General features: G+C 34.9%; 6 protein-coding genes and 1 non-coding gene across 14 annotated transcripts; 4 read left to right on the forward strand and 3 right to left on the reverse strand.

Moving 5' to 3' along the window:
- Positions 1–2,186: 2,186 nt before the first annotated feature.
- LOC111281941 (U-box domain-containing protein 6-like) lies at positions 2,187–7,507 on the forward strand. Of its 3 annotated transcripts, none has more exons than XM_022869761.2 (6): positions 2,187–2,958; positions 3,782–3,880; positions 4,233–4,418; positions 4,647–4,754; positions 5,085–6,265; positions 6,556–7,507. In XM_022869761.2, exons 2-6 carry the CDS (start codon positions 3,830–3,832, stop codon positions 7,349–7,351), a joined length of 2,322 nt encoding a protein of 773 aa, XP_022725496.1. In that variant the 5' UTR covers positions 2,187–2,958; positions 3,782–3,829; the 3' UTR covers positions 7,352–7,507. The 3 variants fall into 3 exon arrangements, with proteins under 3 accessions (XP_022725496.1, XP_089616821.1, XP_022725498.1); XM_089760695.1 differs by having other exon boundaries at positions 2,252–2,602; positions 3,142–3,880; XM_022869763.2 differs by having other exon boundaries at positions 2,252–2,602.
- Positions 7,508–7,653: 146 nt separating this feature from the next.
- LOC111281511 (AAA-ATPase At3g50940-like) lies at positions 7,654–11,219 on the reverse strand. Its single transcript, XM_089760701.1, has 2 exons — positions 10,686–11,219; positions 7,654–10,256 (listed from the first exon to the last, which is right to left on the reverse strand). Exons 1-2 carry the CDS (start codon positions 11,202–11,204, stop codon positions 9,867–9,869), a joined length of 909 nt encoding a protein of 302 aa, XP_089616827.1. The 5' UTR covers positions 11,205–11,219; the 3' UTR covers positions 7,654–9,866.
- TRNAK-CUU (transfer RNA lysine (anticodon CUU)) lies at positions 7,895–7,967 on the forward strand. The gene has a single exon. It is a non-coding gene; the product is annotated as a tRNA-Lys (tRNA).
- An 851-nt stretch (positions 11,220–12,070) lies between the features above and the next one.
- LOC149518698 (uncharacterized) lies at positions 12,071–14,100 on the reverse strand. Its single transcript, XM_089760698.1, has 2 exons — positions 13,965–14,100; positions 12,071–13,417 (listed from the first exon to the last, which is right to left on the reverse strand). The coding sequence occupies exons 1-2, from the start codon at positions 13,965–13,967 to the stop codon at positions 12,638–12,640; spliced, it is 783 nt and encodes a 260-aa protein (XP_089616824.1). The 5' UTR covers positions 13,968–14,100; the 3' UTR covers positions 12,071–12,637.
- Positions 14,101–14,424: 324 nt separating this feature from the next.
- On the forward strand, positions 14,425–17,791 carry LOC111281942 (OVARIAN TUMOR DOMAIN-containing deubiquitinating enzyme 4-like). Of its 3 annotated transcripts, XR_016342121.1 has the most exons (9): positions 14,425–14,525; positions 15,050–15,174; positions 15,495–15,535; positions 15,746–15,844; positions 16,077–16,148; positions 16,366–16,530; positions 16,881–16,923; positions 17,336–17,505; positions 17,653–17,791. XR_016342121.1 is itself a non-coding variant. In XM_089760699.1 (8 exons), the coding sequence occupies exons 1-7, from the start codon at positions 14,501–14,503 to the stop codon at positions 16,894–16,896; spliced, it is 543 nt and encodes a 180-aa protein (XP_089616825.1). In that variant the 5' UTR covers positions 14,425–14,500; the 3' UTR covers positions 16,897–16,923; positions 17,336–17,731. The 3 variants fall into 3 exon arrangements, 2 of the variants coding, with proteins under 2 accessions (XP_089616825.1, XP_022725499.2); XM_089760699.1 differs by having other exon boundaries at positions 17,336–17,731; XM_022869764.2 differs by lacking the exon at positions 16,077–16,148 and having other exon boundaries at positions 17,336–17,724.
- Positions 17,736–22,084, reverse strand: LOC111282492 (NADH dehydrogenase [ubiquinone] flavoprotein 1, mitochondrial). 4 transcript variants are annotated; one of them, XM_022870603.2, is made up of 3 exons: positions 22,030–22,084; positions 19,658–21,123; positions 17,736–17,952 (listed from the first exon to the last, which is right to left on the reverse strand). In XM_022870603.2, exons 1-2 carry the CDS (start codon positions 22,030–22,032, stop codon positions 19,669–19,671), a joined length of 1,458 nt encoding a protein of 485 aa, XP_022726338.2. In that variant the 5' UTR covers positions 22,033–22,084; the 3' UTR covers positions 17,736–17,952; positions 19,658–19,668. The 4 variants fall into 4 exon arrangements, with proteins under 4 accessions (XP_022726338.2, XP_022726336.2, XP_022726337.2 ...); XM_022870601.2 differs by lacking the exon at positions 17,736–17,952 and adding an exon at positions 18,075–18,381; XM_022870602.2 differs by lacking the exon at positions 17,736–17,952 and adding an exon at positions 18,075–18,435.
- Positions 22,085–23,334: 1,250 nt separating this feature from the next.
- Positions 23,335–26,309, forward strand: LOC111282220 (adenylate kinase 4-like). Its single transcript, XM_089760702.1, has 6 exons — positions 23,335–23,671; positions 24,030–24,175; positions 24,282–24,401; positions 24,528–24,695; positions 25,334–25,423; positions 25,976–26,309. The coding sequence occupies exons 1-6, from the start codon at positions 23,560–23,562 to the stop codon at positions 26,075–26,077; spliced, it is 738 nt and encodes a 245-aa protein (XP_089616828.1). The 5' UTR covers positions 23,335–23,559; the 3' UTR covers positions 26,078–26,309.

Here is a 26,309-nt window from a genome sequence, read left to right on the forward strand (position 1 = left end):
CAAATTATCACATCAATTTTTGCCCCACGTGACATGTACCAAACTGTGTTTATTAGCTTAGGTTCTTTCAACTTCTTGGATCAAAAGTCCTAACTAAATTTTCATCTAAAATAAAAAAAAATCATAAACAATGAATATTTAGTCGTTCGAATTCAAACACACTTGCATCAAGTAAATATTTCTACTTTATGAAAATTTTAAGGAAATTAAAAAATTTTTAAGCATCTCACTTTATTTTTTTTAAGTAATAAAAATTTTTAAATTGTGTATAATGTTTAATATATCTTTTTTATTCTTCTAAACATATTTATTTATTTTAAATGTAATAAATTTATAAAAAAATAATTTTATATAATTCAAACTTAAGTAACTAAAAATTGAATTTAATAATTTAAAATATAATACGAATATAATTCAAAAATAAAATACGAAAATAATATAATTTAAAATTTTATATTAATTATTATATATAAATTTAATAAAATAAAAAATATTTTATTTTTTTATATTAATACAAATTATAATATATAATTTTTATATAAAATATAATATTAATATATAAATTTTACTATTTTATATAATATAAATGCACGAATCATTAAATCGATTAAAAGCGTACTTCTAATGAGATGCGACGGACAAAAATATCTGTGGACTTTTCATTTCGAAGAACTAAAATTCGACAAGATGATGGTCCAAAATTCCAATTTTCAACCAAACGAAGAGACAGAGAAGAGTTTTTGGATTCACGTGCATAGAAATGAAACTGTTTTCTGCCACAGGTCTGACCGTCTTATTCGACGGAATATCCACCAAACATTTGACACGTGCATCTCATCCGACAAGTACTGTAGGAAGTGTACTATTTTTACATCGAGAATAGGGCGTGACTGCCACGCTCCTGAGTTTCAAAGCGTGGCCATGGGCAATTTGCACGGCACGTGGTGTGGATTGCGCGTCAGTTTAGACTTGGTTCTGTTTGATGTGAACTATGAGATGACGGTTTTTCACCGTTGATTGGGGCTGCGGTCAAAAAAAAGGAAAGAACAACAGTGAATTCCGTGAATGTCGGATCTGAGTGGTAGGTAAATAAATTTTTGGGGGGTCAGTTAAAATTGGTGGTTATAAATATCCACGTGGACTGGCGGGAGGGCGGGCCCATGCATTATTATAATCAAAACAGAATAAGAGATTCCTGCCTCCGTACTCCTGCATGGAAACATTTCTGCCGCCAATGATATCAAAGTTATTTTCTTTTTCCCCAAAATACCCCTCAATCTTTGTTTAGTGATTAGTTGTTACTTTGCATGATTGTTTTTTTCTCAAATTGGAATTAATTAATAAAATAGTTTTTTTATTGATTTTGAATTAATTAGAAGATTATAAAAAAATAAAAAATAATTTTCAGCTTCATATCTAAATAATTTTACTAACTAAATTCTATTTTTAAATTTAAACTTAAAATTAACTTAATCCTCGAACTTCAATTATAATAAAAAAATCTAATATTTTTTTAGTTAAAGCTTTATTGAATAATAAAAAAGAAGAACCCTTCATTCAAGTTTCTTTTATATGAACACTTAAAGCTTATTATAATAAAAAAATAGTATTAATATTGCATAATATTTCTTTAATCAAAGTCAATTAAGATAATAAACAAGTCTTTAACTTTGTAATTAATAATTAAAAAATTTTAAAAAACATATAAAATAAAAATTCAAACCTACTATTTCATCTCTTATTTTAGTAGATAAAATAATTAAATAAATTTTATCTAAAATTTTTATTTTGTTTTTTATAAAGAGACAAAACATATATATATCATTCCTTAAAACATGATAATTTCAACAAATCTAAAATTTTATATAATTGATATTTATATACCTTAACGCTTTTATGTGAAAGAGGAAATTCTCAAAGCCATTTACAATTGTGTTAATTTAGAAAGAGAAAAAAATAAATTAATTTTTTTAAAAAAATATTCTAAAAATAATAAATTAAATAAAAAAAATCCACTCCCATCACCGTAAATGTGTAATAACCATGGATATTTTTTTAATCCAATGATCTGTTACTTATTAACTCTTTTTACCGACATTTCATCTCTTCCTGTTATGACGATGTTGAAAGGACAATTAAGTCATTTGAGAGCATTTATGACAGATCTGCTAACAGACAAACGAGGAGGTCGGCCATTGTCGGCCGCCGAACCAGGGAGAGAAACGAAGAAATCCCAAAACCCCTTCGCAAATTTCCAAAAAAAGATTTTTTAATTTCTTCTTAATTAAACAATTATTGAACGTTACAAAATAAATTCACTCTGCACTCTGACAGTTGGTTTTTTTTTTTTTTTTTATCCCGCTTAAAATAAAAAAAATGCCAAAAATTCCTTTTCATTTACTACCACTTCCAATCATCAAACACCCCATTCGTCTCTCTCCTTCTCTTCTCTTTACTCCGAGAAATTCGCTACTTCGGACAGCGAAATTTTGAATGAACAATGAGATGGGATCATCGGAATCCTAATTCCCTGTTTGGCTCTTCATTTTTTCTCTAAATGCTCTTTTATATGAAGCCTCCCTGACTACCTCCGTTTTTCCCGGTATTTTTTTTCTTTTTATTTCAAACCCTGACTCAGATTCAATTCCATTTCAATTTTCTTCAAAAAAAAAAAGTTTTTTCTAGCCTTACGGGAGTTTTAAAAAAGGAAGGGTTTTTTTTTTTTAAATTTTGTTTTAGCAATTTCGTGTTTGTGTTTGGTGGTGTCAGTTATTTCTGTTTTTTCGCAATCTCCGTAGGAAAATTCGCGTTTTTTTTTTGTTATTGGTTGGTTTGTTTTACTTGGCTTAGTCTTTTATTTGTTACTATGTTTGTGGGTTTCTGGTTTTGCCCTGTTTTTGGAATGTTGATGGTGATTTTAGTGTCTTGTATCGGTTAAGATCCCTGGGCTTTCACAAGGTCATCTTCCAAACAATCTCAGATTCTTTCTTTCTTTTTTTTTTCCCCTTTAACAATACTATTTTGATTTAACTGTTTCTTTTCTTCTGTTGAGAATGTTGAATTTTCAGGTTTTTTTTATTTGATGAGATGTCTAAATCAAATTGTTTAAATCCAATCATATGTTTTTTTTATTTCTTATAGGAAATCTTCTTTCCTCGTTCGGCCTTCAGATGTTCGGTGAAATGTCTAAATCAAAATCAAAATCAAAATAAAAAAATCTGCAATTCCATTTGTCTTCCATATAGAATTTTGTTTTTCATTATTTTGAATTCGCAATGATGGTCAGATCAATAGCTTATTCAAGAATTCTCAAATTGCCTGGAATATTTCTTTTATATGGAAGTCTTTTCCTTACTCATTTCACGTCTGTGATCTTTATTTTTCATACGACGCATATGGAAGAGGAAATGTTTGAGAACTGTGACTTTTTTCTGAATATTACTTATATTGTTTGTATAAAGAAGGAACTATGGAACTGAGACTAATAAGTCATTTGCTTTGTCGTGGTGCATCTTTTTAAGAAAATTGAAGAACATAAAGCTTGATTTGCAATTCAACCACAGAGGGGTTGAGAAATTTTTTATTGGTATTCGTGATGCCTGGTTGGTAACAAATTTTTGTGTCGAAGAGAAAGAAAAAGGGTTTTCAAGATTGTTATGTTAAGGGAATAAAACTTTAGTGTTATCCATGTAATTTGAACTTTGTGTTGTGTTTTAAAATATTTTTTAAGCGGTTAGTTTATAACCTATCTGACTTTGTTCCATTTACTCTTGCATTTCAGTTGATGTAGATTGGCATTTTAGTGGTTTCCTGCAGTGAATGCTAAATTATGGATATTTCTGAGGTTGAAGAGAACCTATTTGCAGCTAGTGATGCCAAGGTATGAATTTGGTAGCATGTGGATGTGTTAGAATTAAAGTATTGGACTGGCATTATCTACATTTGCTTTTATTTTTTAAAAAAATTCTAATTAACTTCATCAAAATGGGGATATTCCTGCTAGTTAGTTTTTTATTTGGTGAATGTACTTGTTGCGTAATCCTTTTGTTGGCATCAATCCATCTTTAAGTTTATAATATTTTAACTGTTTTTCTTAAAATCAAAGGCCTTTTGTTTTTGGGCAGCTGTAATGGTTGAATCTTGCTGCATTTTTTATTTTAGAACAAAGAAGACAAAAAAGTGTTTAATGTTCATAGTTTTCTTACTTCTTTTCTGAATTTTTTTTTATGCAGTTACATGGAGAAATGTGCAAGACACTTTCAGCAATTTATTGCAAAGTCTTGTCGATATTCCCTTCTTTGGAAGCAGCAAGGCCTCGGAGCAAATCTGGCATTCAGGCTTTATGCTCATTGCATATAGCTCTAGAGAAGGCCAAAATTGTTCTCGAACATTGTTCAACATGTAGTAAACTTTACTTGGTAAGGGTTTCTTTTGTGCACTCAGACAGACGCACTGAGGATATATGTGTGCATAATTGTATTTATACTCGGTGTGTATTCCTAGAGTAGTGGCTTTTACTTCTGTTTGATACATTCTTTTGTTTGTTACATTCACTGAATGATTTTTCAATGTTGTAGTTGTTTTCCACCATGTTTTTTTTTTCTCTCTTAGAGATGTTTAGTAATGGTATTTTTCTTCTCATGTAGGCAATTACTGGAGATTCTGTTCTTTTAAAATTTGAGAAGGGAAAATATGCTCTTATTGATAGTCTTAGGCGTGTAGAAGATATAGTTCCACAGTCCATTGGATGTCAGGTAATGATTCCCCCCTTCCTGGTTTGAGATTGAAAAGAGTACTTAAATTTTTGGCTGTTTAAATAAATAAGGTTTTTTTTTTTTGCAAGCAGTTTCATTTCTTGTTTATCTGCTGCTAGTGTTTTATCTACATCATCTCAGTGAATCTTTATAACTCCTAATGCTTTTGGTTCAAATCAAGAAATTTTTCAAAATTTTTTTTTAGGAAATATGTCATGTCAAGGTTATGTTGGAGTTACCTGCATTACGATCCTTCCAATGTGAAACCCTGTAGTAGCTGTTACTTTGTCTGTATACTCACAGTATTCTTGATTACTTGATTGGCCTCAGATTTTAGAGATTGTAAGTGAACTTGAGGGGACTGTTTTCACACTTGATCCATCTGAGAAGCAAGTTGGTGATGAAATAATTACACTACTCCAGCATGGGAGAAAATTTGATGATTGTAATGACAACAATGAGCTTGGGTCCTTTCACCAGGCTGCTTCTAGACTTGGTATCACTTCTTCTAGAGCAGCCCTAAGTGAAAGAAGGGCTCTCAAGAAGCTGATAGAAAGAGCTCGTGCAGAGGAGGACAAGAGGAAGGAATCTATTGTGGCTTATCTTTTACATCTCATGAGAAAATACTCCAAGTTATTTCGAAGTGAGGTTTCAGATGACAATGACTCGCAGGGTTCAACACCTTGTTCCCCCACTGTTCTGGGCTCTCTTGAGGATGGAGGGGCTGGTAGTAATGGCCAAGCATTTGAGCGGCAGCTATCAAAGCTCAGTTCTTTCAATTTCAAGCCAAATATTAGGAGATTTGGGCAGATAGCCCTTCCACCTGAAGAATTACGATGTCCAATATCATTGCAGCTTATGTATGATCCAGTTATAATTGCCTCTGGACAGACATATGAAAGGATCTGCATTGAGAAATGGTTTAGTGATGGGCATGACACCTGCCCAAAGACTCAACAGAAGCTTCCACATCTCTGTTTGACTCCTAATTACTGTGTTAAGGGTCTCATTGCTAGTTGGTGTGAACAGAATGGAGTTCCTATTCCCGATGGTCCCCCAGAGTCTCTTGATCTTAACTACTGGAGACTGGCCTTGTCTGAGTCTGAAACTGCAAATTCAAAATCAATGGATAGTGTCAGTTCATGCAACTTAAAGGGGGCTAAGGTGGTTCCTTTAGAGGAGAGTGGTACCATTGAGGAAGTGGAAGGAGATGAGGCTGAAAATCAATCTCCATGTCCACAGGAGGAAGTTTCTGAGCTTAATGTGCTAGAAAGATATCGGGATTTCCTATCAGTCTTGAATGAAGAAGAGAACTCAAGTAAAAGGTGCAAAGTTGTGGAACAAATAAGGCTTTTGCTGAAAGATGATGAGGAAGCCAGGATTTTTATGGGGGCTAATGGCTTTGTTGAAGGATTATTGCAATTTCTAGAGTCTGCTGTGCATGAAGGGAATGCAATGGCTCAGGAAATTGGGGCAATGGCTCTCTTTAACCTTGCTGTCAACAATAACAGGTTTGTTACTAATGTTTTATGGTTTTTGTGTTGTTAAATCCAGACATGAATATTTGTAAGCGATACAAGTTATCTTTTTATCTTAGCCTTTGGCAATTTGCTGCTACTCTTTGATTCATTAAAGGGTACAGCAAAAAATGAAAAGGAGGGGGAAAGAACGTTGTCATATCTTTCATTTTAACACTGTTTTTCCTTATGATTGATTGACATTATATATGTAATTATTAAGCTGAACAACCTTATTTAGTCTTCTTTCTCCTCTCTCTCTCTTTTTTAAATAAAAAAATCAGGAACAAGGAATTGATGTTAGCAGCTGGAGTGATTCTATTGCTGGAGGGTATGCTTTCCAACTCCAATGCCCATCAATCGGCAACTGCTCTCTATCTTAATCTTTCTTGCCTTGAGCAAGCCAAGTCTATCATAGGCTCAAGTAAGGCTGTCCCATTTTTAGTCCAGCTACTTGGAGCTGAAAATGATCCTCAATGCAAGCTTGATGCCCTTCACACTCTTTACAACCTATCTACCGTGCACTCCAATATTCCGAGCCTTCTTTCTGCTGGCATAGTCAATGGCCTTCTGTCGCTTGTGGTCTCGGGTGACCACGCCTGGACAGAGAAATCCATCGCAGTTTTGCTAAATTTAGCTTCAAGTCAAACAGGAAAAGCTGAGATGGTATCAGCTTCTGGTCTCATAAGTGGTCTGGCATCAGTTTTGGATGCTGGCGAATTGATTGAGCAAGAGCAAGCTGTTTCATGCCTTCTACTTCTTTGTAACGGAAATGAGAAATGTAGTCAAATGGTCCTACAAGAAGGTGTGATTCCTGCATTGGTGTCAATTTCAGTAAACGGGACAACAAGAGGGAGGGAGAAGTCGCAAAAACTTCTGATGCTCTTCCGGGAGCAGCGGCAACAAGATCATCCGCCTACAGGCATACACCAGAGAGTAGAAAGCAGTCAGGATCCCATGGCTGCTCCAGTCCCAGCCCGAGAATCCAAGCCATTTTGTAAATCGGTATCAAGAAGAAAAATGGGAAAAGCCTTCAGCTTTCTGTGGAAGAGCAAGAGCTACTCTGTTTACCAGTGTTAAAGCGTGGCAAGCTATTGTAAATTTGCCTTGTATCTTCTTCTCTATTTCTCATGTCCTGTTCCGATGGACAGTATTTATCTATTTCTTTTCGGAAATCATAGAGAAGCAAAAAATGTACAGGCCCTTTGTAATCTATGGATTTTTGCGTTTTCTCCACTTGTGGGTAGGAATACATGTACCATCAGCACGTATGCCATAATTGAGGGTTAAATTCATCTTCAAAAAGCCTGGCAGGCAGTTGCTCCACTTGAATATTTATATTATGGACTACCAACACCAATGATTACGAGGTAGGTACAGATTTAACATTCAATTTACAGATGGTAGCTCATTATGTGTCAAATATGGAATCCTGTAAATTGTCAGACGATGCAGGTTAGGTGCCCCCCAGGTTCGTTTGTGAAAATTACCATTTCTTTTATAACTAAATAACTAATCACTAATCTGTAAAATAGAGAAAAAAAAAAAAGTAGTTAGGAGTAGGGGGGAATAAATTTACCACTTTTTTGATTTTATATTATCTTTAGACTGAAAACTTAACTGGCCCGTCTAGCTCAGTCGGTAGAGCGCAAGGCTCTTAACCTTGTGGTCGTGGGTTCGAGCCCCACGGTGGGCGTTGATATGGGGATTTTGATCCTTTGACCGATTTCCACCATTTTGTTTTGTTTGTTTTCTCTTTTCAGCCAACTTTTTTTTTTTTCGCTAAAATGCCATCTCCGTTTCAGTTTAATTTCATCAAAGCAATGTAGTTTTCGTTACTTTTCACGTGTGATGAATAATGAGTAGGAAGTCATGTTAATTCAACATGATGAACCATATGTTATGTGCAAAAGTTGAATGCACTTTGATAAGAAGAATGGACTTGGTTTTGTAATTCTATACAAGTATTACAGCGTACTTGTTCAGTCTTAGTTCTGGTGGTGATGCTTGGAATTCTGAGCATCTGTTGCCACCAACAGTGTATAAAGCTTTTGCGCACTCCAACTTATGTTGAAAGAAAGTAAAAAATTCAACAAAGAAACTATGAAGCAAGGCTCAGCCATTAACTTCAACAGTCTCTTAGCTACACCTTTGGTTCAGTTTTTGGAGTTCCTGATTTAGGAGGATATGTTCCCTTATTTTCCAGGCCAATATCAGTTGGACTTTACGCGTTTAATGTAACTTTCATAATTTTAGTTGGTTTTTTTCATGTCCTATAAACGAATTTGCGCACGGTTGTGGATTCAATCATTCAAATGCCCAAGATGGGACTGGTAGCTTTAGCATCAACAGCCAAACTTGCATTTGGAAGAAACTGGGCAGAAAGCTATAGTCGGATCATCTATTTCTAATTTGCAAGAGTCAAATGCTAAAAAGAAAGCTTAAAATTTATTTGCTTAGAATCATCAAAACTTTCAGACTTCAGTGCCACTATTCTTGATTGGAAACCAAAGGGTGATAAACAAGTCAACACTTACGTGAATGAAGGGTTGTGTGCTATTTATGAGTGGATAAAATTATAGAAAACCCTAACATCTTCTTCCAAGCAAAATCATTGATGGTCACTCTTGTCTCATTTTGGCTTCTTTTTTATCTTATTACTTGCATCAATTTCAGCAACTCTCCCCCTGCTGGCCTTCCTCTTTTTTCCATCTTCCCTGTCACATTCATTGCTTTCATTTTCCTCTGCAAAATTTGCTTCTCCATCCTCAGAATGAGGGAAGCACGGACACACCGTGTGCCTTGGTGTACACTTGTTCGATACGGACACGTTTCCGACACGGCCGGACATGTATCGGAGATGTCGGTCCAAATAAAAAAAACAAAAAAATTGGACACGTCGGAACATGCCTCCGACACGGCGGGTGACACATCCGGACACGGCTATTTGTGCATTTTAGCAATTTACCAATTTGTCCACCATGTCAAGCAAACCAATTGCACGATGTATTTCTGTGTCACTGTGTTCTTTCCTCTCAGCTAAAGAACTGAAAGCTGTTGTGGATCTCAAAGGTCGACGGTGAATGTGGAATGAGTCATGAGGTAAAGGTTAGACCACGTGTTGGTCTCGGTTGCAACAAATATAATCAACAAAATAAATGGAGAGCGGTTGAAGGAGGAAACAAAGTTATGGGTTTTAAATTTTTAATGAGACTTTGAGAAGAAAGAATTGCCTCTGAATTTGATTTGAGTTTTTGACGTTTGTGAAAAAGATTTGTTTTTTAGTGTTTTTTTTTTAATAAGTTTTAGACGTCTTCAAAACGCGGTGTCTTGGTTTTCCAATGATTTTCAACCTTTTTTTATATCTTTGAGCTTACATGCAACCGCCCCCATTTAATCACCTTTTACCTTTTGGAATTTTGGATTATTTTTCTAATGAAATACAATTTTATTTTATTTATATTTACATTAAATATTTATAAAAAATTATATAAAAATTCTTTTATTGTCATGTCGTACTGTATCTATGTCTTCATCTTTTAAAAATTATATTATTATATCCGTATAGTATCGTATTTGTATTGCGTGTTCGTGTCTATGCTTCATAGTAATAATCAAATTTTTTAGATCCGAATTTCTTGTTCTGAAGGAGCTGAATGAGCCCTCCGAGGGCACTATCAGCATCTTCACTTTTCATTATCTCTTCTGCAACCTTTGCTGGAGTTACCTCCGCTTCCATCATTAGTTCATCAATTGCAGTGAACAAATTATGGCTAGTGACGCATAGATAGTTGGAAGCAAGGATCCCGAATCCACTAGGACTAGGAGTGCAGTAGGACATATGGATGTGCATGTCCATGCGGCCTGGCCTGAACAAAGCAGGGTCTAACTTGTCTCTGTGATTGGTTGTAAAGACTATTATCCTCTCTTCACCACAGCTTGACCATATCCCATCAATGAAATTAAGAAACCCTGATAAAGTCAACTGTCACGATGATAGAATCAACAACAGGTTAGTAATGTATGGGACTGGTACAGCTTTATTATGTAATGAAAAATCATGTCCATTGCAGTTCTTGTCAATTTAATGATTCATTTAATTTTTTGATAGCTTTAAGAAGCAAGCAGTAAGAAGGCATCCAACTATCCAAGTAACAGAAGGAACATGTACCTTGTGTGATGGTAAGATCTTTACATAATACTCTGCAAACCCTTAACCGCAGACTATAGTTAAAATTTTGCTTGTTAAAATTGCTTTTATGGTTTTTCCAAAACCCTGTCCACTAATGATCTTGAATTCCTCTTAACAATGACTTTTGTAATAGAATGAAAATTTGAAAGTGGATTAATCAAGTGTCTAAAAACATTAATCATTAGTTATGAATGAAACAACTTAATCTTGTATTAATCTCACCTGGTTGTTACCCTGCTCATATTCTCCATATCCCCCAGACACAGCTAGCCTATCATGGAGCTCAATGCTGCAATCAATAGCCTCAATCACAAGTATTGATCGATTTCTGGTTGAAACTAACAAACATCGAAGCTCTGAATTGGTGTGCAGACTAGCAAGTTCCACGTCATAGACATTAAATTTTAGGTAGTTGGCCATAGCAGCAATCAAGCTTGACTTACCTGTTCCTGGATGGCGATATAGCAAGTACCCATGTTTCCATGCTTTTCCAACCCTTTCGTAGAAATCTCTTCTTCGAACAAATCTGTCCAAGTCCTCTATTAACTCTTTATTGAGTGTGGGATCCCTTGCCAATTTATCAAAAGTTGCTGGATGGTCGAGACTGGTTGATCCCCATGCTCCACCGTTGTCTCCACAAAAGTTTCCAAGTGAAAAAAGTTCCACCATCTCATTTTTCTTCTTTGATGCTTTTGATCTCTCCATTATATATGACAAGAAACGGCTTAGTACCTTTTCCATTCATTCATTGTGTAAACTGATCTCAATTACTCTTTTTGCAAACATTTTACCTTTGCTTATGGTTACCAAAACCTCATTGTCTCGTGGAGCATTGGAAACCTTGAGCTTCATACAGCTCATTAATGGAGTACGCATCATATTCGTCAATGAGGAGAGGCATTTGGGAAATGGATTTGAACAAAAGGCCTCCAAGTTTTGACAGTAATATTGTTTGGAGTTGTTTTGGAATGAACAGGCTGGTTATGGCCTGAACTTCGCTAACCACGCTTCGAACCAGCATGGCTGATGCTATGAATATGGTACATGTTGACAGGACTAATGTCGTTGGAGTGATGCTTTTGAGAGAAAACATCTTTGGACTTGGAGGGGAATTGATAATTAATTTCAAATGCAGATTGCTATGCTTCCAAATTCCAATTATTCCTTTTTTCGACTTGATTTTTTCTATTATGTTATTGTTTCTTTATTCTTTCCTTCATTATTTGATTTTAATTTTTTTTACTTTAATCGAAATTAACGTTTCAATTTTTTTATTATCATTTTAATTCTTCATTTAAATTTCAATTATGTTGGTTATTAGCAAATTGGTTTAATAATTAGAAAGTAACATAGAGGATTGAAAAGGTGAAACTGGTATAATCCTAGGATTTATTTATTATTTCTATTTATCATAAGATTTTTGTTCTTGCAATTTGTTTACTTTAAAATTTTATTCATGCAATTTATTTACTTAATTTAAAATCTTGGTTGTTAAATAAAATTAAAGTTATATATATATATATATATATATTCATTCTTTATGAGCCAAGAGCTGAATAATTTTGCCAAACCATCTCCCACAGTCTAAATTAGGTTATTGGAATCTGTTTCCAGCTTCTCTCTTTCAGACATTTTTTTATTCTTGGTACTTGAGCCACTCTCTTTTACAGGTGATCATCATACAGTTTCTACCCATTTCAGGTTCATGTCTGTACAGTTTTCTTCCTATTTAGTAACGCAAACGGTAGGATACAGCACTCAAAGCTACATATGTTGTAGATTTCCGTTGAGTTTAGAACCTAAATTTACAATGAACGTACGTAAAGTTTCTGTTTCCAGCTAGTATACAAGTTTATATAGCATAGAAAAACAGTTGCAATCAGGCTATTCTGACAATTGGATGAAATTTTTGCTGAAATGTACATAACATTGCAAGTATAATTAATATTGAGGATGACAACAAACCGAATTCTTTATTGTTCCCTCAATTGCAGGTACTCATGTATATGAAACAGAACGCGGTAGTGAGCTTTCAATGGCGTTATTTACCGGACTTTTCATAAGCCATCCAGAATCAAACAACTCTAAGATGGAATCATTATCATTTTTCGGTGCATGTTTTCGTCCTCAGCTTCTATCTTCACAACATCAGTACCGTCTGGATTCTCATCCTTCTATGCATCCCTTTTTGCTTCTTTCTTTTTTATATTTTCTGTTTTTCCCCTCTCTAATACTTCTTTGTACGTTCCTTTTGCAGCACTTGGCTTAGCTATCTTACTCTCACCAACCATTTCTGCTTTAATTTTTGGTTTTTCAGATACAGGCGGAAATGCTTCCCTATTGTTAAGGCCAACTCGACTTGGGGATTCTACAGGGCTCTTTGCTTCATGATCAGTTGCTGCTGTCGATGCACCATTGCTTTCATTGTAGCCTGTGTCAACAACAATCTCTTTTTCCTCTGTGTTTCCTGTGCCCCAGTGAGTTAATATAGATGTTAAAACCTTCAGCCAAGATATGGCCTGGCCTAATGCCCAATCCAGCAATGGAACTTGATCGATCATCACTGGAAATTTATCCAAAACATCATCTAATTTTCCGGGCAGAGTTTCTATGATTTGGGCAAGCTGATCAACCCCGTTGAAAACATGTCTTGATGGTGGAAAAACGCTCTCAACAACATTTTCGAGGGCTAAGATACAATCATCAACATGAAAAAAGATAGCTAACCAGATATGTTGTAGGGCAAAAACAAGAGAGGAAACCAGTGAGCCTAATGTGACAGTTCTTTTTTCCATTGATCCTATTGGTTCGTTCAAGTCTTGAGCTCTTATGCAAGCTTTTTCATTCAAGTCTTGAGCCCTTATGCAAGCTTTGTGAGCGATAGCGAAGGCCGACACTCCACAGGTTTGCAATGGACGTCGTCTCGAATTCATTCTAGTGGTTGCTGTAGAATCCTGATCAGATCAATATCCGAGCAAAGAGGCCTGGTTAGATTAGTTTATATAAAAACATAGCTAATATAGCACATAATGAAAATTTTTTACTGGCTTGCATGGAGAACTAGGAATGTTTATTGTTTCTTCGTTTTTCCTGATTACCGTTTTCGTTGTAATTAAAATGCAATCTTTCTAGAATTCAACTAGAGAATCATCAAAAGCTTAAACAAACAAAAAAATTTCTTTATAATTTCTTATCGTATCAATTAATACCAGAAATTTTCAAAAGAATGTTTATAAGTGATGCTTATACATTTTTATTTTACTTACAAGGGAGGCTGCAATTTGACGATTAGAAAAGAAGTTGTTGGAGTTAAATTTAAATCCAAACATACTAAACACCACCGTTTAAAACGGATGCATGAATCATAGTCAATTAAGCTTGAAAAATAATATATCAATCTCATATTAGATAGAACAATTTCGAAGTTTCTGAATTTTGTGTAATTTTATGTTGAAACTATAAAACTACATAAACCCCAATTTGAATCAAGAAATATCATACCATTATCAAGCCAGATATTGCAAAAGTATGACAATCAACAAAAAGCTTCCTCTCCTGGAAGAATTATTGATTTTTAGTAGTAAAAGAAAGGATTTCACCTTTTACAAGGATCAAACAGAAACCCCAAAACAAACCAATTCACCAATTTATATATATAAAAAATGGAATATCTCATAATAATAATAAAAAAAACCAACAATAATTGATGACTGCTGATTCTTTTTTTGGTTTATCTGCACGCTGAAGTCGCAGGAACGAATGGTAGTTATAAATTTTAGCGGGAATAACAGTCAACGGTTAGAAGCACTTGTAAGAGAATTGGATTCTCTAATATTGGCAATGGAACCACAAACTTGAAAAATATTCTGTCAAATCTGCTCTTATCATTTTCAAGCTGTGTCTCAAATTTTATTCATCGGTAAAGTTTTTTTTTTTTTACTGCATAAAATCACCCAAAAAACACCTAAGTGTGTGTCCATAAATGGATTGATTTTTAGAGTTTCCTTTCTAATGATTAAAAAAAAGAGAAGAGAAGAATGTCTAAACAGGAGATTTGGATCCGTAACATTTCACCTTAATTTCGATTTAGTGTTTCTCTAAACCTTTTGCTTGTAAATTGAAACTGCAACTTCATGGTTTTTGGGTTTTAAAAGAAAAAAAAAGGAAATTTTTTTTGGATACTTTGCTTGGTGAATTTGTTTGAGAATGGGTTTTCATTTCTCTTGCCTTTTCCTTACCTTTTGAAGCTGTGAGGTTGTTGCAATTATTTTGGAATAAGCCGAAGGGTTTTTTTTTTGGATGTTTGAACAGAAAAATTGACTATTGCATTCATGTAATTCATTGATAAGCATTTTAGTTTATAGGGAATTCTGGGATGCTAGAATTCAATATTTTTCTTCATTTTGGTCAACTTCTTGATGATGTTTTGTAGATTGGTTGTGATGCAAAACATTAGATGATCGACAGAAATATATGTTCTTTCTATTTCAATACGCACCAAATTCGTCAAAGTCGGACCGTATGCATAAAATCTCTTTATTTTGGCACCATGAATGTAATTAATTTCATAAGCTTGTTTAATGCAGGCATTCCTGGTGATGGAAGATGTTTGTTTCGCTCTGTAGTTCATGGTGCTTTGCTGAGGTCAGGGGGGAAGCAGTCTCCAAATGAAAGCCGGCAGAAAGAACTTGCAGATGAGCTCAGAGCTAGAGTATATTTATATTCTCTTATCCATCTGTTTCCTACTTTTCACAAGTTGCTCATTTGTTCTTTTACGTCAAGCATCATTTGGTTTTACCTGTACCTGCTACTGGTTTCGATATGACTTTGGACCATTTGCCAGAATATGTTTTTTGTGCTATCCATTTTCATTTTGTGTTAGTTGCAAAGCCTTTCTTGCTTTAATTCTTTTTGGCACTCATTCAACAAAGTGCAGCTTCCTTTCCTGTTCTTTCTTTAAAAAATTTTTTCCTGTCATTTTCTTTTATTTTGATTTTTTCTCTTACAATTAAAGATCACATGTTTTGACAGGTTGCAGATGAATTCATCAAGAGGCGGGCAGACACTGAATGGTAAGGTTTTTTTTGGTACGATTTTGGGATATGATGATCAGTTTTTTTGTCAAAAAATAGTTTTAATCATTAATGAAGTCTGTTTTTTTACTTAAATCGAAAGTAACACTTGACATTGTTGGCATAAAATTGTCAAAAATCTAGAGTAGAATCTATGCTTCCATTCTGCAAGGCTCCAAGCTATTTAATCCATCTTCGTACCTTTCGCAGGTTCCTTGAGGGTGATTTTGACAACTATGTTGTGCAGATGCGGCAGCCTCATAGTTGGGGAGGAGAACCGGAGCTGCTCATGTGCTCACATGTCCTACAGTGAGTTTTCTTTTCTTGTAGCTTTCTGCTTCAAACTTCTTTCTGACGGTGTGCTTGTGTTTGTTCTCATGCAGTCATATATGTATATATAGTAGAAGATATATTCAATTCTTCATTACCACTTGGTATAGGGTTTCCTTTTATTAGACTTGCCCTTTCAATAAATAGAAGATATTGTGTTTTATTCAGAAATTGGATTTTGATTTATAATCAATAGTTTTGCTTTTTTTAGGCCACAACTGCAAATAGGTTTAATAGTTGATTATGTCATAGCTCAGTCGGTTTATATCGTCATTTTTAAGAGGTGAGATCTAACAAGTCTGAGATTCAAATCTCTGTACCTGTAATCTCTTTCTTATTTTCAGGAAACTGAATTTTAAAATCTAATGATTTATTGTTTTTGTTTTTGCGAGACGACCAGATGAATAGGATTATAACTAAATTTAATTCAAGGAATTACTATGTAATTATTGAATATGTCAAAACTTTCTAATCTGTCAATGTATACATTTCTTCCACAGGGCCCCTATAACAGTTTACATGAGGGAGAAGAATTCTGGTAGCCTCAAAATTATATCCGAGTATGGTCAAGAGTATCGCAAGGAACATCCTATCCGAGTCCTGTATGATGGTCATGGACACTATGATGTATTGAGGAGTCCAGTAAGCAGTGCCTCTTCTAAACCGTAAGATATCTTGCTTCACCTGTTTATGTGTTCATTGCAAGTGGCATGAAACGTAATTGGCTACATCCTTACTGGTTTTTTACCTCTTCTCGAATAATTACTTTCAGTTAATAAAGATTACACTCTGATCATTAAAATTAGAAGTAGGTCTCCTGGCACCAATAATCTAATCCAGTGATAATGTCTTCTGCCTTTATATACTTGAATTGTCCTCCATTTCTCGTCTGTATGCTGCTGCTAGAAGCTGTGGCATGTTCATTGATAGCTATATGATTGTCCTCTGTGTTTTCTAATCATTTTAGCTTTGCAAGTGTTTAACACTAATAGTAGTCTCCTCCTGGATTTGGCAGGTGGAAGAAAAGATGACTGGGGAACATTGGCACTGTAAAACTGGTAAATGCTAGGAATTTTGTACTGTAACGTCTTTGTGAATGTAATTAAGAATAAATCATTCATTCATGAATTCGAAACAGATTTTACGTGAAATCTTATATCAATTTGATAATTTTATTCAGATCAATTATCCTTGACCTTACAAATAATTAGATATTCATCTTTATCTAAATCTTCATTAGTTATTTACTTTATCTGTCTAATCACAATTTCAATTGAGGTGAATAAGAAGAATATAACTTGATAACTTTTACAGCATGGTTGATGTGAAATCAAAGCCACAACTAGCAAAATTACTCGCTCTCTAAATTTGACCACCCAATAACTTCACTGCTAATTAATCTCCTCTTGTTTCTTTGCTTTCACTTCTTTTTTTTTGACTTTTTTTTTTGTTTAATTTCATCCCATTCAGGCTTCTACTGTTTCTGATAAAGAATTACTCACTTATCCTCAAATCACTTGGGGTATTTTCTGCTAAGAAGAAGCCGCCTTCCAAATACAATAAACCAATCCTACTCTTCTGAATCAAAATGAAAATTTTGGTAAAAGTAAAGGGGAGGAAGGTCGAGACGTTCGCATCAGGTTGGCAAAAAGGAAATTTTTGGTGAAAGATGCTGCATCATGTTGATGGAAAACTTGACAACATCACCCATTTTCACAGTTTAGTTCATAAAATATTTGGGTGGCTTCCTAGCCAATCGCGGGATTAATCATTTCTTTAATATTTAGGTACATCAAGACTAGTGACACCGTGCCTCACCAAAGCCTCCCATGGGCTGAGAAGGGTTGAAAATTCACATGTTCTAGCCATTATAACGACTACCATGTAGGCGGTCGGAACTGACATTCATGGTCTAATCAGCAAACCTGTAGCTGGATCTGAGAAACTGGGATTAAGAATTGGACCATGCTCGTTAACGAGCAAGCTCAAGCTTTTTAGGATGAAGATCCAGATCTCCTCAAGCAGGTTGAGCTCACTATTTCTGGTCTAGTCTTTGGCCTGACACACCCACTCAAGCTCTTCCGCAGCTGCATATTTTTATTCTATTCATGTCAGTTTCATGATCATCTCATTCCAATATCTGCATTGTACAATTTCTATTTCAATTCTCTGGTAACATTTTTTATCCTTTTGCCAGTTACCAGATAAATGACATAGCAAAATACAGATATCATTATAAGTTCAAAAAAAAAAGAAAGTATACAGATATTATTAACAATGTTCCTCAAATAGACCAAAAATAATTTTAAAAAATGTTGTGGAAGCTATGAGAAACAAGCATCCCCACCCAGACATTAGAGACATTCATTATTTTCTCAAACAGTAAAATTTGGTAAGTACAGCTTAGGAGAAAGCAAACAAAACAGTAACAGACCCCCAGATGACTGAGTCACCTATCCTCCAAGTTTTGGGTACTTCAATTTTATTCCAGAATAGCCACTAGCACAGGAAATTACCTACATGGCATGAGACAAGCCCTCAAAAATCTTTAGATGATAACCGCATGGTTGCTGTGGAAGTGATCGATATGGCAGTAAGAATATGCGAAGGGTAAGAAAAATGTTAATGCATTTGCTATCCTACTCATGTCCATGTCCTAAAAATAGGGAACTGCATGTCATGCATGTGATGTAAGACTAAGGATGCACTGCCTCATTAAACTTGTGTTCTATATGGCATTTTCCCCTTGAAAAAAACTAAACTGATTTGGGTATCACATGTCTCCTTCCTTTAGCATTCTTTTAACTCATTTCTTTAGCATTCATTTCACAAAATCATGGTCCAGTGACCATAGAAACCAGAAACTAACTACCAAAAAGAATAAAGACACACACACAGTTCTTTTGACATTTTTTTTAGGGGAATTATTTATACTTTTGGTATTTGAACTTTGATAAAATATAAAAATTGGTACCTAGAGAATTAAAATGTACAATTTGCACTCCAAACTTTCAAATTATGTATCAAGTTAACCCAAACTCTAATCCTGGAACCATATCAGCTTATATATGTAGCATTTGACAAATATTATTAAGCTATGTGTTCACCACACATACTATTATAATTTTTTTCAATATAAATAAAAATATATATTTTTACTTGAATGTAAAATTTGTCTAGAATCGGTCAATTATTGTTTGTCATATAACATCCGCATGATTTTTTTTTTTAAATTAACATTTTTATTTAACAAATAAAATGATACTATATAGATGAGTTAACAATATTAGAATTTGGATTAAAATGTTACATAATTTAAAAGTCCAAGGTGAAACTTTACATTTTAATTCCTTAGGTTTTGTATATTTTCTCAAAGTTCAGGTACCAAAAATGTAATTAAATATTTTTTAGGGATCACAAAAGAAGGCAACTAGTGCTACGGTAGAGTAAAAGATGATGTGAAGGGAAAAACAAATAAATTCCTTAAGGACATCAGAAGAAATAAGTTAAATCTCTATTATTCATCTGCACACATTTTACAAATACAGACCATTTTCCCCCTTTCCATGAAATCATTCATGTGTACCTGTATTTAGCGTGTGGTGCAAGTATGCATATTGTGCATGACAGACCAAAACGATGGACAACAGATTACGTAATTTCACAGAAGGCGAATATTTTCACATAACAAAATGGAAATTGATAACTATAAATGCCGAATCACACAAGAGTACTTCATATTTTGGAAGAAAAATGGCACAAATTGAAAGCTAGAAAGGTGCCAGAAGCAACCCGAGCAGAAATTAAGCAGAAGCTGCCAGCAACTCCCTTTCTGCTCGCTCTCTAATCCTCCTCTCCAGCTCTGGCCTAAAATGCCGTATAAGACCTTGCACAGGCCAAGCTGCTGCATCACCCAAAGCGCAGATTGTGTGCCCTTCAATCTGCTTGGTTACCTCCTGAAGCATGTCAATCTCTTCCAACTTTGCATTCCCAACTTTCAATCTTTCCATGATCATCCATAGCCACCCAGTCCCTTCCCTGCAGGGTGTGCACTGTCCACAACTCTCGTGCTTGTAGAAGTAAGAAAGCCTTGCTATTGCATCTACAACATCAGTTGATTTATCCATCACAATTACAGCGGCAGTTCCCAGTCCTGACTGGACAGCCTTGAGTGCATCATAATCCATCAGGACATCATCGCATATGTGCTTGGGTAAAAGTGGAACGGATGAACCTCCTGGTATTACTGCAAGTAAATTGTTCCATCCACCTCTCACACCTCCACAGTGCCTCTCTACCAACTCCTTAAGTGGTATACTCATCTCCTCCTCAATTGTGCAAGGCTTGTTTACATGACCTGAAACACAAAACAGTTTTGTCCCAGAGTTATTCTTCCTCCCAAAACTGGCAAACCACTCTGGACCACGTCTTAATATTGTAGGAGAAACAGCCACTGTTTCCACATTTGTGACAGTGGTGGGACAGCCATACAATCCTGCATTAGCAGGGAAAGGAGGCTTCAATCTGGGTTTCCCCTGTTTACCTTCAAGGCTCTCCAAAAGTGCTGTTTCTTCACCACAAATATAAGCACCAGCACCATAATGGATGTGAACATCAAAATCATAACCAGAACCACATGCATTTTTGCCCAAAAGTCCAGCCTCATAAGCTTCTTTTCTAGCTCTTTCAAGGTTTTTACGTTCATTCACATATTCACCCCTTATGTAGATATAAGCAGCTGTAGCTCTCATCCCAACCCCAGCAATCAAGCAACCCTCCAATAGTTTGTGTGGATCATGCCGCATGATTTCCCTGTCTTTACATGTTCCAGGTTCGCTTTCATCAGCATTTACAACAAGATAAGAAGGACGGCCATCAGATACTTTTGGCATGAAAGACCATTTGAGGCCGGATGGAAATCCAGCACCACCACGTCCTCGAAGTCCAGACTTCTTCATTTCATTGACAATCCAATCAGCACCCTTGCGTACTAAATCCTTTGTCCTATACCAGTCACCACGTTTCATGGCACCTTTGAGAAAAGGGTCATGCAACCCATATAAGTTGGTGAAAATCCGGTCTTCATCTTTTAGACCACCAAAATGGGTTTTCTCTGGTGGTGGTGGAGGGGGAGGCTGTGGAGCACCAGCAGTTGTTGCACCTTGAGTGCTAAATGACCTAATGCCTAGACTCCACCTCTCACTGCTATACTTGAACAAAGCTGCCCTTTGCAAGGGAAGAATGCCCTTTGTGGGTGCCTGTGCAAAGAAAGAACACTTATTAGTAACCTCTTTGTTCTTTTTCATTAGATATTTTTCCCCAAGCTTCCATGAAATGATCTAATTATCAGAAATAAATCTAAAAATAACTCAAAAACACTCGAGAAGAAAACAATAGCAAAGCTGAAGCAACAATCATGTTTGCATGATGCAACTGACCTCAGAAAAGGCTATAAAAACAGTCCTAGCAGAACACTGAAAAGACAATAGGATGCCTATTTAGTGATAACTAATAACAAATAAAATGAGTAGCAATAATACTCTCACTGCAGCCAGTGGCAACCAAAATAAATGAAAAAAAAAAAAAAACAAAAGACCACCAAATTTGATTTTACTAATTTGTAAGTCCATCAAAGCTTAAGTCCACTTCTATCTGAATTTAAGTAAACCATCTTGCTGAGAATAAAATGAAGAAATTACTTCCTTGATGCCAAAATATCAGCCACATCCAATTTTGAAGCAATCGACAAAATTCTTGATTCGTCAATAATTGCCTAAAGTGCCTTCTCTGAGGTTATTTCAAATGAACGATAACATTTTAAAATCTAGCATTCCCTAAAAATAATTTCATGACCCTAAAAGAACAATCCAGCTTCACTAAGCTTAGCTTCTCGCAATTAGAATCAAAGCAATATGATCCATCAAAACTAAAATTTTCTTTTCTGTGCCCTCATTATCCTTTAGCTTCATCGCATCCAAACGGAAAACAACGGAGTGAAAAAATCAATAGATTGGATCTAGAACTAAACGCGAAACAAAATTTCACGATCAAACAGTCTTATGAATCGAAGAGAAATCCTAAGTCAGTGAAAAACTTAAAAAAATAATAATAAATAGCAAGGCGAAAGAAATAATAAGGATAGAGAGGTTGGAAATGGGGCGTACCATAGCGTGAAATGTCGCAGATGAGCCTCGATGCTTCGCGATTCAGCTCGACTACAAAATTCAGAAACAACGGCGGAGGAAAGCTTAAAGGACTCCGAGGATGGGGAATAGTTGGCTACGGTAACTACAAATGGAGATAGCGTGGATGCTGTTTGAGCCACCAATCATCAACGGCTATGATTAATTGGCCACGTCTACTGTTGCATTAATGGGTCGTGCTGATGGATCGGGCTCGTAGTTTCAGTCTGCAAAGTTCTGACCCATTGATTAGTCCTTACATAAAATTGTTTTTGATAGAAGTTACGTTATTATAACTATGATTCATTTAGATGTTCAGTGACAATGAACTTTTAAGTCTGAATTTTTGCGGTAAAAATCTTTTCGTATTGATCATAAAATGAAGTCTCAATGGCATAAATCAAGAGGAAAATTTCAAAATTTGAACCAAAATTTTTTAAAGAGAAATTTTGAATTTTAAATCTCATCTTTGTATTAACGAAATTAAAAAATATATTTTAAATTTTTAAATTTCAAGTTCAAATTTTATCATAATTAATATTTTTTTCAATTATATATTAATTTATAAGTTATTGATTTGACTTGTTTATTAGTTTATTCTTCTTGATATATATTAAATATTATTTTATTATAATTATAATTTTTAAATTACATAAAATATTATAAAAATCTCCACTCTTTCTCTTTGTGATATCAAAAAACAAAATTACTTGTACATTACCCTAAAAATATTATGTGTTCTAGATCTCTTTGACTTATTATCAAATTTGAGAGTATTAATAATTTTATATTAAATATGATAATATAATATTAATAAAAATATAAAAATAACATTATTTAAAATTTTAATAAAAATTATATTATAAATGAAATAAATATGTATAAATACGTAAATTATTATCTATATTTATATCCGCAAATATCTATTTATGAAGGAGTTGACTCTCTCTTCTGTAAGTTTGTCGTGACAAAATGTTACTATTTTACTGTTAATTATATTGTTTTTATTTTTTATAATAATACTAGTTTTACTGATTGGAAGTATTAAAATTTTTAGTATTTCATGAGGTTGACTGCTAAACGGCCTGCTGCTGAATTCAAACTTTCTCAATTTAAAAAATGAACAGAAAATGTCAAAAATGCACCCCAAAGTCCCCAAACAAATCGGGCAGGGCCGGGGCAAAAGAATTCGGTAGAGGGCAACAGCGGTAATTCCAAGGCAAGCACGCTAGGAGGACAAAGCATAAGAAAACAAAAATAGTGGGAAATGGGAGGGAGAAACCGAGTGATCCAACGCCCCAACAAGGCAATGCCAACCCAAACTTCCCAACCTACCAAAAAAAATGGTCTTACCGTCTAACGTTTCTCACCAAAATTTGAAGGTACACACAACACCTTCCACGGTTCCACCTACCCTCCTCTTCATATAAAATCTCTCTGCATAGACTATTTCTGTTTGGGTTTTGGTTTTGGTTTTCTTACTTTAATAACAATTTTCTTTTCAAGAAAGAAATGGCGAGTTCTGCAGTCGCTTTGGAGGATGTTCCTTCCGTTGATATCATGACTGAACTGCTTCGTCGTTTCAAGTGCTCCTCCAAGCCTGACAAACGCCTCATTCTTATTGGTTCGTCTCTTGGGTTTAATTATTTTTTTGTGGAGAAAGTTTTGTTCTTAGTGTTCTGAAGGTTTAATTTTTAGTGGTAGGAATATTTAGCTGATTTTGCTTTGTGTTTCCATTTATGATTGTTGGACCCTTTTCTTGTTGGTCTTGAATATGGATTTAGTTACAGCAGTTCAAAGTTCAAACCCTTGTTCTGTGTTTTCTTTTGTGTTCAATTTGTATGATGTAACCTCAAGCCACAATTAGATTTCTATTGAACCAAAATGCCAAATGATATGCAAACGTAATTGCTCTTTTTTTTTTTTTTTTTGGAAGGGGAGGTATATTGGATGATGGAACTAACAAATTTAATGAACTGCAGGTCCCCCTGGATCTGGAAAGGGTACACAATCGCCGATAATTAAGGATGACTACTGCTTGTGCCATTTAGCCACAGGTGATATGCTCAGAGCTGCAGTTGCTGCCAAAACACCTCTTGGAATTAAGGCCAAAGAAGCTATGGATAAAGTAAATACTTTTCTCCCTCATTGTCTAATTCCTACAGGCTCGGAACTTGTTGTCTATTCGTCTAATTGCAGATTGTAACATTAGTACATCTGTTTTGTTCGTGTAGGGGGAACTTGTCTCTGATGATTTGGTGGTTGGGATAATTGATGAAGCCATGAAAAAACCCTCATGCCAAAAAGGTTTTATTTTAGATGGTTTTCCAAGGACTGTGGTCCAGGCGCAGAAGGTGGTCTTTCTTTTTATGTTACATAATAATATACTTTTGCACCTTTTCTTTCTTATATTTTTTTGAATTTTGTTCTGGCTTTGATACTCTGTCAATTTCTAACCATGTTTGTTATCTTTGATACAGCTTGATGAGATGCTTCAAAACCAGGGAGCTAAGATTGACAAAGTGTTGAATTTTGCAATTGATGATTCCATATTGGAGGAGAGGATCACTGGCCGTTGGATACATCCTTCTAGTGGTCGAACCTACCACGCTAAATTTGCCCCTCCCAAAGTTCCTGGTGTTGATGATGTATGTGTTTTTTTTTTTTTAATATCCTTTTGATTCATCTTTTCTATTATAAAATGATTATTTGTCTCGACTGAATCTGCAAGCCCTATTACTTTAGACACCTGAACTAAATGTTCAACTCACTGTGCCTCGTACTTTTGCATCTTTGCAAACAATTTTCAGTTCATTAAGAAAAAAAAAAAGGAGATAACATGCATTCTTTTGAATACAATTAAAATTCTTGCTTAAGTCTCATTTAATTAGGATTGAGGCAATCGATTTATCTCCATCAATATTGCTTTCATACTGGATTAAGATTCTGGGATCAATATCTTAAATAATTGTCACAAAATTCTGAGAATTTTCACCCCATGTGTAAGATGAATATGCAGATTCCATGGTTGTTTTTTTGGGATATGATGATACACTCTTTAAGAATGGGGTTGTGGATGTGAATTTGGGACTTCTAAGACCTCTGCCCGTTCCTTTACCGTACTGGACCTAGGAATCATTGGCATAGATCTTTGCACTTTAAAACTTGAATATTCAAATTTGATCACCATATTTGTTTGAACTTTTTGATATATATCTACAACCGGAGTCACAGCTTCTGGTTTCTTATACCCTTTATCTCACCTTGTTCTTCCTGTTCACTGAAGGTCACTGGAGAGCCTTTGATACAAAGAAAAGATGATACCCCAGCAGTTCTCAAGTCAAGGCTGGAGGCTTTTCATAGGCAGACTGAACCGGTATGCTCTTTTCCTTTGTGGAATAATAATAGAATTTGTTGACTCTTTAGTCATTGCAATTTTACCTTTTCCACGGCTCATCATTTTTGTATGTCCATACATTCCTGCCCTAGGTATAGTTCTATTTTCATAATTTACCTGCATACTGCATTATAATATTGGAGCTTCCACCTTGAGTTTTATCTGCAGCAAATTTGTTTCAAGAGGCGAGGTTGTGCACTATTAATGTTTTTTTAAGTCTCTGGTTTTAGATGGTCTTTATTTACTTTATCCAACTGATCAGATCTTTTCCTGTATCTCTCTGATTTTTTTTTTTTTTTGCCCTTTCATAGAGATTTAATAACTGCATTCTAGAATTAGTGCTTCTATCGTGTTATATTTGTGATAAAACAGTCAAAACTTGAGCTTAACCACCGATTTTAGATTGCCTTTTAGCCCCCCTTTATTCAATTTCAAGTTTTCTGTACTTTTTCTAAGGTTGTATTTTGGATTTTTTTTATCTCCCTCTGTCATGATGACTTTATAAACAAATTCCAATTGTTTGACATACAGGTTATTGATTATTATGGTAGCAAAGGTATTCTTGCTAATCTTCCTGCGGAGAAACCCCCAAAAGAGGTCACCTCTGAGGTTCAGAAGGTTCTCTCTTCTTAGGACTTGATCCTTCATCTTTCACTTTCTCCAATTTTTTGTAACTTGTTCAAATTATTCCGATACATTGTCGGATCAGCAAATCAGCAGTTTTCCTTTCAAGACTTTGAGCTTCTGCTGGTTTTGTGAACCCAGGAGGTGTTTTTCCTACAAAATAATAGTTTGCTACAGATTTTGTGGTAACACTCTCATGATGATAATTTTCTAATATGGGGTCAATGGTCTTATTTTCTCA

This window comes from Durio zibethinus, chromosome 5, assembly GCF_047325235.1.
Source record: "Durio zibethinus cultivar Kanyao isolate XHJ-2024 chromosome 5, ASM4732523v1, whole genome shotgun sequence".
Lineage (NCBI taxonomy): Eukaryota > Viridiplantae > Streptophyta > Magnoliopsida > Malvales > Malvaceae > Durio > Durio zibethinus.

Coding starts and splice junctions, on each gene's coding strand:
- LOC111281941 (XM_022869761.2), top strand. CDS start 3,830: ATGGATATTTCTGAGGTTGAAGAGAACCTATTTGCAGCTAGTGATGCC. Junction 3,881..4,232: donor TTGCAGCTAGTGATGCCAAG/GTATGAATTTGG, acceptor TTTTTTATGCAG/TTACATGGAGAAATGTGCAA. Junction 4,419..4,646: donor CATGTAGTAAACTTTACTTG/GTAAGGGTTTCT, acceptor CTTCTCATGTAG/GCAATTACTGGAGATTCTGT.
- LOC111281511 (XM_089760701.1), bottom strand. CDS start 11,204: ATGGAAAAGGTACTAAGCCGTTTCTTGTCATATATAATGGAGAGATCA. Junction 10,257..10,685: donor ATGAGCAGGGTAACAACCAG/GTGAGATTAATA, acceptor TCATCGTGACAG/TTGACTTTATCAGGGTTTCT.
- LOC111281942 (XM_089760699.1), top strand. CDS start 14,501: ATGTCTAAACAGGAGATTTGGATCC. Junction 15,536..15,745: donor AGGCGGGCAGACACTGAATG/GTAAGGTTTTTT, acceptor TACCTTTCGCAG/GTTCCTTGAGGGTGATTTTG. Junction 16,149..16,365: donor TATATCGTCATTTTTAAGAG/GTGAGATCTAAC, acceptor TTTCTTCCACAG/GGCCCCTATAACAGTTTACA.
- LOC111282220 (XM_089760702.1), top strand. CDS start 23,560: ATGGCGAGTTCTGCAGTCGCTTTGGAGGATGTTCCTTCCGTTGATATC. Junction 23,672..24,029: donor CAAACGCCTCATTCTTATTG/GTTCGTCTCTTG, acceptor AATGAACTGCAG/GTCCCCCTGGATCTGGAAAG. Junction 24,176..24,281: donor CCAAAGAAGCTATGGATAAA/GTAAATACTTTT, acceptor TTGTTCGTGTAG/GGGGAACTTGTCTCTGATGA.